The sequence below is a fragment of the Stegastes partitus genome, unplaced genomic scaffold (genome assembly GCF_000690725.1).
Source record: "Stegastes partitus isolate 25-593 unplaced genomic scaffold, Stegastes_partitus-1.0.2 Scaffold468, whole genome shotgun sequence".
Lineage (NCBI taxonomy): Eukaryota > Metazoa > Chordata > Actinopteri > Pomacentridae > Stegastes > Stegastes partitus.
In genome coordinates this window covers 406,224-423,168 of record NW_007578199.1, presented here as the reverse complement: position 1 = coordinate 423,168, position 16,945 = coordinate 406,224, and the positions used below count along the sequence as shown (strand labels likewise).

The 16,945-nt window shown below is 39.4% G+C and overlaps 1 protein-coding gene across 1 annotated transcript in view; it reads left to right on the top strand.

The window, feature by feature from the left end:
* The window catches only part of LOC103360862 (voltage-dependent L-type calcium channel subunit beta-3-like), a 24,627-nt gene that overhangs the window by 980 nt on the left and 6,702 nt on the right, over positions 1 to 16,945 (top strand). Inside the window, exons 2-9 of the mRNA XM_008286773.1 lie at positions 7,229 to 7,294; positions 10,138 to 10,260; positions 11,115 to 11,254; positions 13,191 to 13,252; positions 13,345 to 13,370; positions 14,590 to 14,670; positions 14,787 to 14,845; positions 14,952 to 15,061. Of these exons, the coding sequence (XP_008284995.1) occupies positions 7,229 to 7,294; positions 10,138 to 10,260; positions 11,115 to 11,254; positions 13,191 to 13,252; positions 13,345 to 13,370; positions 14,590 to 14,670; positions 14,787 to 14,845; positions 14,952 to 15,061 (667 nt within the window). The remainder of the gene's footprint in view (positions 1 to 7,228; positions 7,295 to 10,137; positions 10,261 to 11,114; positions 11,255 to 13,190; positions 13,253 to 13,344; positions 13,371 to 14,589; positions 14,671 to 14,786; positions 14,846 to 14,951; positions 15,062 to 16,945) is intronic.

Below are 16,945 nucleotides of genomic sequence, written 5' to 3'. Positions count from 1 at the left end.
TCCATCTTTTATACAGTCTATGGCTCCAACATAAAAAAGAAGCATCACATGTTTGACATTCAAAAAGCTGGAACCAAATGATATTTACAGGTTTATTTTTTTCTAAACCACTTTGTTATTTGACTAATTGTTTAAACTCCATAGTGTGCCCTGATGATGATGAGATAAAATGGGAAAAACCTGGTTTAGTCATTTTGCTATTTTTAACTACACATGCAGGGAAAAACTTGTTTTCAGTTACACAACAAGAAAAACTAAAAATCTGAAACAGTCTCGATCCATATTTTTTGTGCAACAGACCACAGACATCAGTACGGCCCACACCATCATTTAAAATATGAATAGAAAAAAAATTCCCACACTAAAGTAAGACATGACTTTACGAGTTACAACCGTGGCAATAATTCATGTAATTTCCTAGTTTTTGCTTCCCTCTCCCAGGCATATCTAAGTCACCTGCAGTAGCTCAGCATTGTTTAATAATTCAGCGGGGGCGTTTTGTAATGTTGGCTGGGTGACATTGGCTTGCAGGAGAGGCGGGTGCTGTGCGAACAGATGTCTACACCAGGCATGGGTAAACAAAAACCTGGGCATAATTGTGCCTCGGGGAGATTTACTTCCTCCTCCTCTCTGATTCCCTCCTCATCATGTTCAATTCCCTGTCTGGACATTATCTCCACCTCTTTTCTACACTGTATTCTCTAATTACCAGCACTATCCCATCTTGTTAATACATCGTGTCCCAGTCCTTTTTTTTTTTGTCGCGTTATTTGAGGCCTTATCTGCCTCCAAGGTTAATGTAGTTTTTCTCTCCTATTTTAAAGACTTGTTTCAGTTTATCTTTCTGAGATATCGTCCTTTTTCTACTTTGCTTTTATTCCTGACTCTTCCTTTTATTCCTTTTTTTTTTTCTTCTGTTACTTTGCAATTGATCCAATCTGAATTCTGTTTGTAATATTTTGCCAGTGCTTTTTGAATATATTACAAGAGGATTTGTGAAAAAAGGGCAACAATAAAACATCATAAAAGACAATATAAAACATGAATACATTTCTCACTATATTACATAAATCCTAGACCAGTTTTAGCACTTGGATGCCACCAGTACTGCGTGTTTCTCTTTCTCTAACACCTTTTTCCTTGTGCTGTGTGTGATATTTGCAGCTCTCTCTAAGACATCTTTGAATCCCTTCAATTGAAGTGAATTTTGACTTTAAAGGGGTTTCGTCCAGTTCAGTTCTATAAACATGGTGTCATAGTGTCGTCACATCAATGTTTTTGCCAAACTAAGGATGTCTGTGTTTGTATGTGATGGACTGCCATGAAGCTTTGTGGACAGATGTTTAGATTCCCTAAAAGATAACCGCTTTTGACTTTGGTGCTCTTCTATAAAGGCTAGTTACTTCACAGATCCCCTGGCTTCTCACCTAGTGCTATCAACAGGTCAAAATATAATGAATTCAGTGTGCTGGTTTATGGCTTACATTGTTTCGTCATAGCTAGAAGAGTTCAAATCTTAGTCTTGTTTGTATGTTCTCCCTGTGCTTGTATGGGTTCTCACAATCTAAAGTGTGCTTGGTTGTGTGTGTGTGTGTGTGTGTCCCGACAGATACAGTCGACACACAGAAACTCCTGAATAGAAATCTATGGGAAAATTCGGCAACACCAGAGATGTTTCAGAGGTTATATGACACTTCTCCCATACTTCCTTCCAAAGAGCCAATCATCACAAGTTTGGTGCTGTGAAACTCATGAATAGTAAAACTTCAACCTGTGGAGGGGGGGAAAAAAAAAACCTCAAAAAACACTTCATCTTATTTTGGGACAAGGTCACCAAACTTTTTAGGCATTTTTAAAAAAAAAATCAGTTTTGACTGGTGATTCTATACATGCAGTTTTTATGTGCCAGTGACCAGTGAAATTGCAGTTCTTCCTCTCTCCACATTCATTTAGATACAAGTCTGGTCTTGTTAAACTGGCCTCAGGATGACTGCGCTGACACACTGATGAAAACGTGCTCATTCAAAGATTTTTGTGAAAATCTCACACAAGATCATTTAACCAACAAATCTATTGAAATTAGATTCAGTCCTTGTCATTCTGTTATTAGCACTAATTACATCTAGTTTTAGAATTATTTTTACAGTTTTAAACTTGAGCTTAATAGTTTCATCTGTTAAATAAAAAGGAAATATTTGTGAGATTACAATAAAGAACATTCTTCTTTAATTTTGTTGATGTCGTTTTCATGTATTTAAAAAATACAGGGGGGAAAAAACCAAGACATAGTGTAGAATAACAGATTTATTTTGACAGTCTCACAGAGCTACAGCCAGCGCCCACTGTGCAGACGTTACTGTACCCAGCTAGCAGCGGATGTACCAAGTGTTCATGTGTGTTTCCTTCTGACTGAACTCATGAACTCAAGAAGCTCCTCCTCTGCTGCTTATTTTCTTCCTCCTTCTCCTCTTGTCTCTATGTGTTAATGAAGTAGTATAGGTTGAAATGTTTTACTCAGATTGAACCATCTAACCTTGTGTCCTTGTGCCACCGTGCTATTTGCAAACATAGCTGCTCTTGTTATCTCCATTCATTCACCGTATAGCCTCACTCTGATCTTTCTGGATACGTTTTTCTCTCAGTCACCTCCTTCACATCCTCAGCGCTCCCCTTCCTTCAACCCTCCCTCAGTATTCCCTCCTAATTTCATAATTCAAGCTATTAAAGCAGAGTCTTTTGAAGTTGACGATAGGTCCATCACACAACAATTGGCCTATAGCAATGACACGCTGCATAATCCATCATCGTCAGTGTCCCACTAGTGTCAGGCAGCGCAGTGTGCACTCACTTGGAATAACACAGAGTGGGAGCAGGTGACGGGGAGCCAGAGGGAAATTGTTCTCTAGCATGAGGTTTGAACAGTGAACACAGTCTGAACTAACATTCATTCAGTGTGCTCTCATTAGCTTCTTTAGTGAACAGAAAAGAGCTACGTTGTCTCGGATAAAACAAAGTGCATTTTAAAGTCTTTAAGACTGATCTCAGGAGCCACCACAGAGCTGAGACAAAGTTCCATTTTTGAGAAAACACACATCAGCTAAAGTGGTGTGGCAGCCATGTCCGCTGTTACATTTTCTTGGATAATGTGAATGTTCTCTGGGTTGTGTTCAGTAGCAGCAGTTTTTCCAGTTAACAAAGCTGTGTGTCGTTCGTAGGCAGGACAGGTTGGGGTGGGCAGGGTTCACTGTGAACAGCCAGCACAGTGAAACTGTGAGTGGCTCATTAAATCACGGTTGGTTCCTTGTTGTTGCAAAGCCTCCAAAGATCCTGCTTCATAAGGAGGATGCTTTTATTTAGGTCAGGAAAAAAGCTGTGGTTTTGGCTTCTGCGTTCAACTAAACTCCACTTGTCTCATTAATCATGTCACCGTTCAATTCCTCAAAACAATCTTTCCATAAACTTTAGCCTTAGGGCTTAAAGTTGTCCAAATAGAACCATAAAATCATTAATCAGGCCGTTGTTGCCGGGAGCAATAGATAGAGCAGGAAAAAACAAATGGAAATCCTCGACAGTAAACAGTGTCATACCATCAGAATGACCACTGGCTCAGCTACAGCATAGAAGAATGCAGTCAGATCTCCAGCAGCTAAAACCTTCTTGGTGCATCTTGTTGTTATTCTACACTGTGAACCAAAATAATGCATGTTTAAAACATCACCATGAAGCTTGGTGACACGGTTAAAAAATGTCTCATAATGAAACATTTCATTTTAGTTGATATCGATAATCATTCATTTTTAATGATTTACTTTAAAAACAATAAAGATCAGCAGAGGAAAATAGCAAAAAGCCACGTCAGGAATATTTGAATCTTTTTATGTACTGTCAGTGGTCTGAACAGTCAGGTAGCTTGCTGTAGGTTCTAGATGTGAGCAGGGCTTAGTCATGTGTGTTCCCCTCAGTAGCTCTGAAGACTTCACAGTGTTTTAATTGCGGTAAAGGTGTGATTTTTCATACAAACTACAGCTTAGGGTTTATAAGGCTGACCCATGAAATCAAACCATACAATTAGTTGTTTGTTCCTCAGCTTTCAATGAGATAACGAGCAAAACAGTAAACCCAAATGGCCCAAACAAACACATGTTGCAACAAACCTGAGATGCACAGAAACATGTCTTGAATGAATGTAACGGAAACACGTTACTATGAGTGGGGCTAAAATTGCAAAATGTGAGTAAATTTAAGATATAGCATAAAACATTTAAGTTCCATCTCACTGATGTTGACAGAATACCAAAAGCATTCTGTGTGCAAACCATTTGAGAACAGATTTGAGATTAACTTTTACACTCCTAAGACTCACAATCATTGTGCTGTTAAAACGCACCAAACTGAGCTGACAGTCGACTACAAGAGAGCTGATTTGTGACTTTGGGATGCAAGTGTGTATCTTGAGTGCCAGATTGACGCGGGGGGCTGTGCCACCTCCTGGCTATGACACAGAGGGCATTAATTACCATGTCTTTGAGGGGACAATCTAATCTCAGGGACACATGGCACATAAACCTGAGCGTCCCAGGAGGGGGACTGCTGCAACACTTCCTGACAATTAAAGGCACAAGCTTTCTGGAGAAAGGAACAGTAAATGAGAACACATGTCCATGAGACGCATCAGAATCTCAACGGTGTAGTGTTTAGGGGTCGACGGGTGTGTTTTTGTCAGAGCCGGTACCGATTGTTAGTAATCAAAGACACCAATAAGTGATATTTGGAGTCGATATGCATTTTTGGTGAAGATGAAAATCCTGGTGTCAAGTCCAACACAAAACTTGGTTGAAATGCCTGAGTGTGTTTATGTTTTACATGTTTAAATAAAAGAGAACTTTGCACGATATGTCCTTCATTGTTGATTGGCTGTTACTCGTGATGTGTAACTAATCGGATGGTGCCCTGGGCAGGATGGGGCTCAATAACACAGAGAGGGGAGGGCAGACAAAGAGAGGCAGCTGCATCCTTGATAGAGTGCTGCATTTTTAAATTTCATTATTTTGTTGGGAATTTAATGAAATACTTAACTATACTGATAGTTGGAAAAAGCTGGATACTGGATCTGATCATCTGTGGACCTCTGAAGGTGTTCAGTCAGTCTGAGTTTTCTTGGAATCTGGATGGACTTATAAAATCTTTTTGCAGACTTGATTAATTGCAACAAACTAGTTTTGTCTCTGTGCTGCATTCACAGACCTCTTTGACCTTAATAAAGCCTCTGAACAGCAACAAGCAGTTTCTGGGAGCCTTTTGCCCACCGTGAACTCCTTTTGCACTTCTATGGAAACAGCATGACCATGACTTTCAAGGAATAATAACTCAATAATAACATAATAATAGTTATAATGGCACAAGTCATAAAAACAAAAAAGATTATTTATCTGAAAAATAAGAAAACAAAATTGAATGTAACATTTTCCCCCGTGCCCACAGGTGTTCCAATACTGGGAGAGAATGGAGGCCTCACAAACTTAGATGTTAAATTCTTTACATTTTTGCGACCTCAACAAACTTTCATTTTTCTACTCTGCACATCAACAAAGATGCTTCACCATGATGAGTGCATCTGCAGCTGCTGTCTACTGTTTATGAGCCATACTGCATTAATTTTATTGGTCCAGTGTGTTTTAGTCTGCTCTTCTGTGTAACACAAACTATGTATATTAACTGTCAGAGTTTTTATCACATGATTATAATCGATGATGTTTTTTTTTTTGGTTTTTTTTAAAATATGAAGGTATTGATGAAATATCAAAATTTTAAGCATTGGTTTGGTGAATTTTCTCAACAGAATGGTACAATTTCATAAGATGTTTAAAAATATTGTTAAGGCAGCCAGAAAGGTACAAGCTGAACTTAGTTAAAGCTGAACTGGCACAGGTAGATCATTTAAAAAAGAAAAAAAACAGCTTTATCTGTGAGTTTAAAGGGGCGCTTCACCAAGTTTACTTTTTTCTTTTTACACTTAGTCTGTGAAAGCATTTGTATAATGTCTTGTAGGTTTTTGTCAGGAGCGTTGTCAAGTTTGAGAAAAGGATTCCTACTGCATCTCCTGAGTATTCTTAGCTTTGGCGTGAAGAAACTGAATTTTAAAATAAAACCTGTGTTACAAACTGGAGGAGTCGAGTGTGAAACATGTGGGTGTTTATCAGGCAGAGAGGAGCTGAAGGAGAAGCAGAATGCAGGGTTTCTACAGCATTACATACAAGGAACCATATTTCAGTCTGTGTTACATCGATTTGGACAGTTCACACTTTCCCCAACTTTATGGAAATCCATCCATCCATCCATCCATCCATCCATCCATCCATCTATCCATCCATTATCTATACCCCGCTTAATCCTCGCTGGGGTCATGGGGGGGCTGTAGCCTATTAGAGACAGACAACCAAGCACACTCACATTCACATCTATAGACAATTTAGAATCACCAATTAACTTCAACATGTTTTTGGACTGTGGGAGGAAGCCAGAGAAACTGGAGAGAACCCACACTGCACAGGGAGAACATGCAAACTCCACGTAGAAAGATCCTGGGTGTCTTAACTGGGACTAGCTGTGAGGAGACAGTGCTGACCACCAAGCCACTGTGCAGCCCAACTTTATGGAAAGGCACTATTAAATTACTGAAGCACTCTTTAGAAATATTTGCCACTTGAGGTCGGTGTTCATTTTATTTTCAGAATTTGAATCTCAGAGTTGATTTCAATAAATGTATGTTCTCTTATAGTTAAAAAGGATATACCTCACATTTATGGCTATGCTCTGCAATAGACTGGTGACCTGTCCAGGGTGTCCCCTGCCTTCGCCCTAAGTCAGCTGGGATAGATTCCCCCCCCCCACGACCCTAGTGAGGATTAAACAGTGTATAGATAATGGATGGATGGATTTTTGGCTATTTTAATTTACACCTAATTACATACTGAGGTAGTTTAAAAAATGTGTTGTAAACATTTTTAACTTAAACAAAAATAATCTTAGCTTTAAGACTCTGAATATTTTAAAATCACCCTCATTTCACTGATGTGTGGTCCCAACCATACCGATGTCTTTGAGTCTAATGCGTCTTCAAGTGACTAAGTATACTGACTGAGGCTATTCATAGCTCTTTGCATGCACCTCTTCCTGACTGATGCAAGACATTGATGAGACTAATTGTTGTTACCTCTGTCTCCTGCAGGGAGAGCGTCAGGACAGTGACGTTGTTGAGGAGAGAAACGCCCAGGTGCAGCTGGAGAAGGCCAAGGTACTTTCGCACGGTTGCATCACTGCATCACCCGACTCGACCCACCGCCGCTCCTCGCAGACTCGTTGTTCAAAGATCCTGCGCTCAAGGACATGATTACATCACAGACAGGAAACACAGACATCAGGACATCAGATTAGCAGAGCAATATTCTACCATTAAAATGAGTCACTGCGGTCTTCGTCCTAGTCATCCCTTCACGTGCTCTGTTTCTGGAGAAGGATAATAATGAAGGATATTGATTATTGCCGATTCAGTTCAAATACATTCTGACACCTTCAAGCTCAGTGCAGTATAGCAATAAAATATGAATTCATACGAGGACACTCATGTGTCAGTCATTTAGAATTATCTAAAATTATTATTATGTGCTGCAGAAAATGTTTTCTGTCTTCATTCTATGCCATATTATATTGTTTAGTTATATGTGCTGTTTCACTTGGGACCACAAAATTACTTACTGAGTACCTTTTAGAAAAAAGTCCCAATTCTGCCCAAATTTAAAAACAATTTGAAACTAAATAAAGTCAAACTTTTGTAACCTGTTAAACTAAACTCACTGCCAATACTGTGGCTTATGTACATACAAAAGGTGTAATAACTGTTTTTTTTTCAGAGGGCGCAATGATAATGAAGGTCATTACACAAATTCATTAAAAAAATGTCTGACTTGATATGAAACGTCCCCTATCTTTGCCGATGTTTTAAGCAGCCCTTGCTGATACATGTCCTGGTGAATATTGAATTATATCCCTCCCCACAGATTTAATGTGCTCCCACTGGTGCTCCATAATTAAGACGGCAAACATACTCGGCCTGTCCCCTGCTGACCCTGCAGCCTCTCCCACAGCCTCATCTTTCCAAAGTGGAGTAATTAGCAGCTTGATCGGCATGCCGCTGACATTTGACTCTGATAGGATTACAGCACCAACAGGCGTTCAATCAGGAGGAAGCACACAGTGGCTGAAGTGCAGCAAACAGGAAGATGCAGTGGGCTTTTCTCCACAGCAGACATGTTCATTTGTTACAGTGGGAAAAGAACAGGTGTTGCTAATGCTATTAACAGCAGCTCTGTTGTCCTGGTAATCCATGACAGTGAAACTGAAGCAGATAAATGCAATTCAGCAATCATTAATTTCATTATTTACACTTGTACTTTGTCTACTGTGACATATCTGTGAAACAGACTAATGCAGATTTCCATGTGTGCTGCAAATTTTTTACAATAGTTTAACATTACTCTGCAATCATCACATCTTCAGCTCATGTACTTTAGATTTGCTGTGATGTAACATTTGTCAAAGTCTTCATTTTAACCTGCATTAGGTTGCATGTTCACATCGTACCAGCAAAGCTCTCCAGTGTCGCTGACACAATGTCCAGTTTCATTACACAACACAATTTAAAATGGAGCAACGAACGTATAGGCAAATGTAAGATTTCCTATGTTACATTTAAAAATATAGATTTTTACATTTTCTTTTGAAAATGTTATGATGAAAAATGTATGATTTATGCACATACAGTGCATGAGTTCTTATTTTCTGGGCAATGTCAGACCCCCAGTAAATCTGGAACAAGACCAGCTCTCTGTTTCTAGAGTTCTGGGGTTCTATATCTTAAAGGGTCTCACCTGGATAGGGTCTCTAAGAGCAGCTTAGGCTGACGTTGAGGAAACTCCCCTACCTTCTGACTGTCTTCATCCAAACGTCAGCCCCACTTCCTCTGATAGCTGACCCTGCGGGGCAGCCCTTCTAGCTTAGTTTCCTCAACAGACATGTCTGCTAACAGCAGCTTTCCTCTAAATGAGACTGGGCTCCTGGTAAGTTGCAAGGAAGTGTTAAGAGGTTAGCATAAAAACCCCAGGGATGAATTTATTCTGAAATAAATTCTTATTGGACACTGTTGCCCATAAAGTTGGAATAAAATATTTTTTTTACCTCTTCTCATGGAATGATTGTGACAATGCGATTTATTCTTGATAGATAAAGAGTATCACATTTTATTGATATCACAATAAACATACAATACATATCACATTAAAAATTAAACCACAATGAACTTTTGCAAACTGTGCATTCAGGCTTAAACTAAATTGGGGATATTGAACAATGGGATTAATGTTTTTTTTCTATTTAACAGGAAACACATGCTCTAGAGGATTTCATGCATTACAATGTCCAATTCCTCTTTCAATTGTCGCTAATATTGAGTATGACCACCCCTGACATGGATCAATATGTTCAGACGTGGTGGCATACTGTCCACCAGCTTGTTGATGGTGTCAATGGGCAGGACGTCCCACTCTTCAGTCAGATCCTGAAGTCAGAATTGTTTTCACTTGGTAACTGGGACGCAGTCTGTGATCATTGAACTGGTCAAAAGTGATTGTTGTTGTGTATAAATGGAAATAAAAAGAAGACTATGTCTGAAAACAAGAATTATTCCAACTTTATGGGCAATATAGTATTGCTACAGTACACTATTACATATATATTTGGATGACTGCTGCACACTGAACTACTATATATTTTTCCACATTTCTAAACACTGCTATTGAAACAGAGACCTAAGAAAAACTACGCAGACACATAGCCATGCTTTTAGGTATATAATATTTTATTGCACAGTAACTGCATATCTAAATGCTTTTCTAAGATGTAATATTATTTCTATTTTTATAATCATATGTAAAGGTGAATTTCCCTTTTTGCGCAGTCTTACGGCATGTTATTGTGTATTATGCTCCTTGGCATTTGCAGCCTGATGACTGTGATCTGTACTGATCTCATGTTGGTGTCACAAGATTTCACCATTTCTCTAACCCTGCCCTGTGTCCCCAGTACAAGCCTGTGGCATTCGCTGTACGTTGCAACTTCTCTTACACGCCAGCAGACGACGACAACGTCCCTGTGCCGGGCCAGGCCGTCACCTTCGAGGCCAGAGACTTCTTACACGTCAAAGAGGTTTGAAACAAACGCACACACACATCCTGCACATGCACATGCGAGAGGAGTTATTACAAGGAACTGACTGCAGAGGTTAAACTACAGAGGCAGCTCAGGGTGCCACGAAAAAAATGAAAGATGACGACGAAGTGATTCAAAAAGTCTTGTTTTTTCTCATTTCACACATATGCCCAGAGTCTACTTCCCCCGATATTTAAAAGTTTTTCAACATGGCCCTGCTTAGCTGATANCATGTTATTGTGTATTATGCTCCTTGGCATTTGCAGCCTGATGACTGTGATCTGTACTGATCTCATGTTGGTGTCACAAGATTTCACCATTTCTCTAACCCTGCCCTGTGTCCCCAGTACAAGCCTGTGGCATTCGCTGTACGTTGCAACTTCTCTTACACGCCAGCAGACGACGACAACGTCCCTGTGCCGGGCCAGGCCGTCACCTTCGAGGCCAGAGACTTCTTACACGTCAAAGAGGTTTGAAACAAACGCACACACACATCCTGCACATGCACATGCGAGAGGAGTTATTACAAGGAACTGACTGCAGAGGTTAAACTACAGAGGCAGCTCAGGGTGCCACGAAAAAAATGAAAGATGACGACGAAGTGATTCAAAAAGTCTTGTTTTTTCTCATTTCACACATATGCCCAGAGTCTACTTCCCCCGATATTTAAAAGTTTTTCAACATGGCCCTGCTTAGCTGATAAGGCCTGACAATGCTTAACAGAGAGATTAAAGCCAATAATGCAGTTGCAGAATTGAATCATATATGATCCGATTGATAGATGTGAGCCACATTGGTGAATCAAGTCATACATTCACACTCCTTCTATTTTCTTATTTTTTGATCTCCAGAAGTTTAACAATGACTGGTGGATCGGCCGGCCGGTGAAGGAGGATGGTGTGGTGGGCTTCATCCCCAGTCCAGTCAATCTGGAAACCATTCTCATCAGAAGAGAAGTCCAGGCGAGGAAAGCTGCCAAGGCCTTAGCCAAGTACGTACACGGTGCTTCTCTTTGAATCCAAATGTTCATTTTTTTAAGTGACCAAAAGTAAATACGAATCAAGCCAGAGATTAATCAAACTATATTTTGACAAAAAAAGGTGGGAAAGAGTCAAATTTATAATTTATAATAATATTTAATCTGTGGTAAAGATGAGCCACAACTGACCCATCTGAAGACAACCAATCATCATTATGTCTTTCCTTGTTTTATTTAATCATCGGCACAACCATGTAAGAAACATACAGCTAGCACTGCCTCTCCTTTTAATCCAACACAGGCTGTTTTACAAGTTAAAAAGCAGAATATTGTCAACAGTTAGTTGTGTAAAGGCTAAAATTTCAGTTTTGGATCTAATTTGGTTCTGTGCTGAAGTTGGTGTTCAGCAGAAGGTTGTTTGTGACAGAAAAACCTGAAGTCTATCTGTGGTGATCAGCCACTTTAGTGTCAGTGTTTCTCAGCTCAACGTTTATGCATATCATATGGTTTATAGACACTATCACTGTCTGGTTGCATACAGTGCACCTTTTCTGCGGTCACAGAATATTTCTTTTTTTTTTGCTTTAATACAAAAAACAAGATAAAACACACTACACACCTAAAGACATACGCATAGATGTCGCTTTCAAAAGAAACAATAATCAATTCTTTAATTAAATTGTTTAAGCAGCAAAAGTAGCAAAATATAGCCATCTCATAAAATTCCTGTATTTTTACTGTAATTAAAATACATTTTCATTCAAACATTTTCTTTTTTTGCAGTGTTTGCTAAAAAAAATAATTCAAGCTGTTTGCTAACCAGCTTCTTTTTCTCATGTCAGCAGATTAGGCTTATCAAAATGTTACACCTTCTTCTCTTTATTCCAGGATGTGAGCATTAATTGGCCTGCTACACAAAACTCTAGAATTTCTGTCTTCATAGCAAATGAAAATTATAAATGAGATCAAAATTAAAGGTTTTGTCATTTATAACTTCAGCTACTTGCAAATGTTGAATTCACATACACAGAGTGAAATACAAGAACGCAGAAATTGTATTTTGTTTGTCTGAGAGACTAGCAACCTTTAGTCCTACCTGGCCTTAGATTGGTTGTTTTTGTCAGTTCGTTTGTTGTCATTTAACTACATTCTCATTTATTTGGAAATTCACTCCATTTAAATTGAATATCACAGGAAATGATCAAAAAAACAAAACAAAAGAAGATCCCTCTATTGAGTGAAGTCAGATGAGATTAATGTTTGTATCTGAACATCCCAAACCATAAATTTTGTCCTTACAACATGTTCAGCATACATACTTAGAACAAAGTTGTGAATTACCACAAACCAACTGTCACACAGTAAGACAGGGGCTTTTTTTTTAAAAACAGGGAGGTAGGGACAATCAACAGCACAACGGCATGATTTTAGCTTTGAGTGATTTTTAAATACGTGCTCCGAGACTTCTGACAGCTGTCGGTTTCTCTTCATTCTAGTCTGGTTTAAAATCAACTTTCAGAGAGGTGAAACTTGCGTAAGATAAAATTCAAAACTGCTGTGGGAATGTTTTTCTTTTGCTCAGTCAATAGGATGTTTTTGCTCTAATCAGCCTGGCAGGCAGACGATCCCCGACACACTAACAGCTTTTAACTTGACCCAGTTAGTTTGACAGAAACGCATCGAGGGGATCTTGGAAATTTGACTTTGGTGGCAACTGTGTGTGTTGAATCACTTCAAGGGATTTACCCTCTGAGCTTTATATAGCCGTGTCTTATATAAGTAGATACAGTATACAGTCTCCAAGCACAAAATCTCTTCTTGCTTAGACACATGGTGATCTATTTTTATCACGCCTGGAGCACTAAAATTTAGAGTGTAATGAAATCCCTGTTTATCAGAGGGCGAGATGAGATGTGTGAGCTAATTCAGAACTTTTCTCCCATTTCAGCAAAGCAGCATCTCAAGCAGCTCAAGATCTGAACTCAAAGAAATATACTCCTCCATCACAAGGTCAGTGCATGTTTTCAAATTGTTTTTCTTTTCTGATTTATGAAGACTGATGAATTAACACTAGCTGTTTCTCTTGTCCTCCACATGAACAGCCACTCAGCAGGTGAAAAAGAAGCCGGTAAGTGTTTCAACCTCTTTATAAAGAACAGTCATCCTCAGAAACACAAAGGATTTTCAATGGAACAACACTCATGATCTCACCTGTTTATTTTTGCACTGCAGAATTTGGTTATTGTTGTATTTGTATGTGGTAATAAGCCCTCTAGTGAATTGCATTTGTTGAAAAGCATTTGAGAAAACTACAAAGCACTGATACATGTTGGACAGATGCAGAGACTGCTGGATTTCCCATTTGGTCTGAATGTGTTGAACACAGGCCACTGAACCGAAACAAGTGCTGTCAACCTTCTCTGCACCTGGATTTAGTACGACATAGCGAACCAGAGTTCTTGTAATTATAATGGTTTTACATTTGGTAGAATAGAAAAATATTTTGACTTTAAACTTGACAGACTGTCGGCTTCCACGGAAAGATGACTTAAAGCATCTCATAGACTTCCTTCATTTGACCTCAACATTGGCTGTAATTAGTTGATGCACTTTTCCCTCACTGTCATGGATATTCCTAAGGGCTCCTGAACTTTATTTTACAATTCTATGATTCACATTTATTGGAAATGCAAATACCTTTAATTTCTATTGTTGAATAGTCTTTTAGTTTTGTTTTCGATCAATCGTTTTATGACTAAAAGCCAGAAAAGAATGACCACACGGTGAAAACAAATGCCTTCTTTTTGCAGGCCAAACATCCAGAACCAACCTCTTCTTACTTGAAAACTGTCTGAAATGATTAATCAATGGTCAGAATAGTACTAATAACTAACTCACTCTCTGCTATTCATCAAATCAATTTAGGCCAAATATTAATACAATAAGGACAATTCTGTTTCTGTGGATTAGCAGTGATGTGGACAGAGCCATCGATCGTCTGCACCTGTTTCTCTGTGAATGACCAAAAAACCGGGCAGATATGAAATGCAGTTGTGAATCAAACACAGCATATGTATCAATTAACCCATTAAAATTGGCCATACATAAGTCCTGTTTATTAAACAAAAATCCCTTTGCTGTGGGAACAAAAACGTGCAGAAAGATGATCAATCCCATGACTATGTAAAAAAAAAAAAATGCTTATAAGCGACAAGTTCAGTGCGCCTTAAGTGACATGCTGCCAACAGTGTAAACACACATTTACAGCCAGACATGACACTTTTACATAAAACCACAAGATGTCTGTCTCTATTCTAAATGGATCTTTGACATGTTTGTGTCCACAGGGGGAGCAGGTGGCCATGTATGATGTTGTGCCTACAATGCGTCCTGTGGTTCTAATGGGACCGTCACTGAAGGGCTTAGAGGTGAGTGTCCTGTCTGTGAAGGGCCTAAGATGCTGTTAATACAAATTTCAAACTTCGATATCATTTGTTTAATGTGAAGATTTTTTTCAATTGGATTATTATTTTTTTAATTTCAGGTTACTGATATGATGCAAAAAGCGCTATTTGACTTTTTAAAGCATCGATTTGAAGGCAGGTAAGTTCTGATTGAACTTTTCATGGTCCCGCTATTTACTTAGAAGTAAAATAATAATTAGAATTGCGAAAGTATAATAATAACTGCTTTTTTGTCTCTTCTCCAGAATAACTATCACACGGGTCACAGCAGACATCTCTCTGGCTAAACGTTCCATCCTTAACAACCCTGGCAAAAAGGCCTTAATGGACCGGTCCAACACCCGATCCAATTTAGGTACGTGGTTTATCATTACACACACACAAAAATGATCTTAGGCATCTTTTTTCTACTTGGAAGATGGTTAAAGTTCACTGCATCAGGACAACTCACAAATAGTTGTAGTCACAGAAAAGAACTATGCAGCAATTTGTAAAGCTACTTCTTTAATTGTTTTATCTCACTGGCACTGATTGTGTTGTCCCCAGTGGCAAACCTGGCCCACTTACAAGTCCAATTAGGTTAAGCAACCACCTGATGCTACCTGACCCAGGTCTGAAATCAGCTTTTCTTTATCTCATTAAAACACTGCAGTTTATGCTCACAAAGTTAGCTTAAAGCGACATACACTCAACTTGATTCAACAGGATAATAATGTTTGAGATCGCTATACATGTTGCAGTAAAGACAGATAAAGATAGTGTAAAGAAAAGTTTGGCATTTCAGAAGATATGCATATAAGCCTGAGGGTCAGATGAGCAGGCTGACACTCTCGTGTCTGTGTGTTAAATACGGCCAATAGCCTGTTAGCTTAGCTTAGCATAAAGAGTGAACATGGGGTTCAAGCAGCCATGACAGCAGGTCTGTGATGCTGTTCTCAGACACTTAGCAATACTCTGTCATTAGCTCACCAACATACTCACAGGACAAAGCTCACATGCTAATGTTTAGATAGTAGTGTTGACCATGATACATGACTATCACATATGATGGGATCCCAAGGTACAGCGGTAGTGTCTGGTAGGGAAACTCATAGTCCATCTCTGCTTTTTGTGGATGACGCGGTTCATCAGGCCGTGACCTTCAGCACGCACTCGGGCAGTTGAGTGTGAAGAGTCAGCACCTCCAAGTCTGAGGCCGTGGGTTTTTGGGTTTTTTTTTGCCAGAAACGGATGGATTACTCCCTCCGGGTTGGGAGTGAGCTGCTGGTTTAAATATCTTGGGATTTTGATAATCAGTGTCAGGAAAATGGCGCATGAGATGGACAGATGGGTTGGTGCAGTGTCAGCAGAATGCAACCATACTGTCGTAGTGAAGAGGGAGCTGAGCCAGAGGGCAAATCTCTGGATTTACCAGCCGATCTACGCTACAACTCTCTCGTACGATCATGAGCTCTGGACAGTGATGGAAATGCTGAGATTGCAGTATGAGTGCTGGGGTCAGCTTTGTAGATAGGGGACGGAGCTTGCAGCAGAGTTGCTGCTGCTTGACGTTGAAATGAGCAGTTGAGTAGGTTTAGGCATCTGATTAGGATGTCTCCTGGGGAGCCTTCCTCTGGCTCCTTTGGGTAGATCCAGAACTCAATGGAAGGATTACGTACAGTATCCCATCTGACCTGGGAATGCTTTGGGATCCCCCAGGAGGAGCTCAAAACTGTTGCTCAGAGCAACTGGGCTGATCTGTTCAGGCTGCTGCCACAGCAACCCAACCCCAGATTAGGGGAAGAAAATGGATGAATAAATGAATATTTACTAAGTTTATCTTGCTTCAGCGTGTCAGCATGCTAACATTTGCTAATTGGCACCAAACACAAGGTGTAACTGAGGCTCATAAAAATGCATTAATTGTTGTGAGTAACTGGTACAAAGTATTTGACAAACTGAAATGGTAATGATGATGAAAGTTCTAGATAAGAAGTCAGAGGACTGCAGAAGTTAGCCAATGGAGGACACGATTTTATGAGCAAAAATTTTACATTGATCTCTTCAAGAATTATCAAGCTATTTAACTGATAACCAGAAATTCATACCTCATGGTGGCAAAGAGGAAAAGTCAGGATGTCAAGACATTCAGTAGAGTTAACCCTCTGTAGTGAATGTCTGGATGAAATGTCTTAGCAGTTAATCTAATAGTTGTTACAATATTTCACTCTTGGCCATCAGATCAGCCAACATCTGTCTA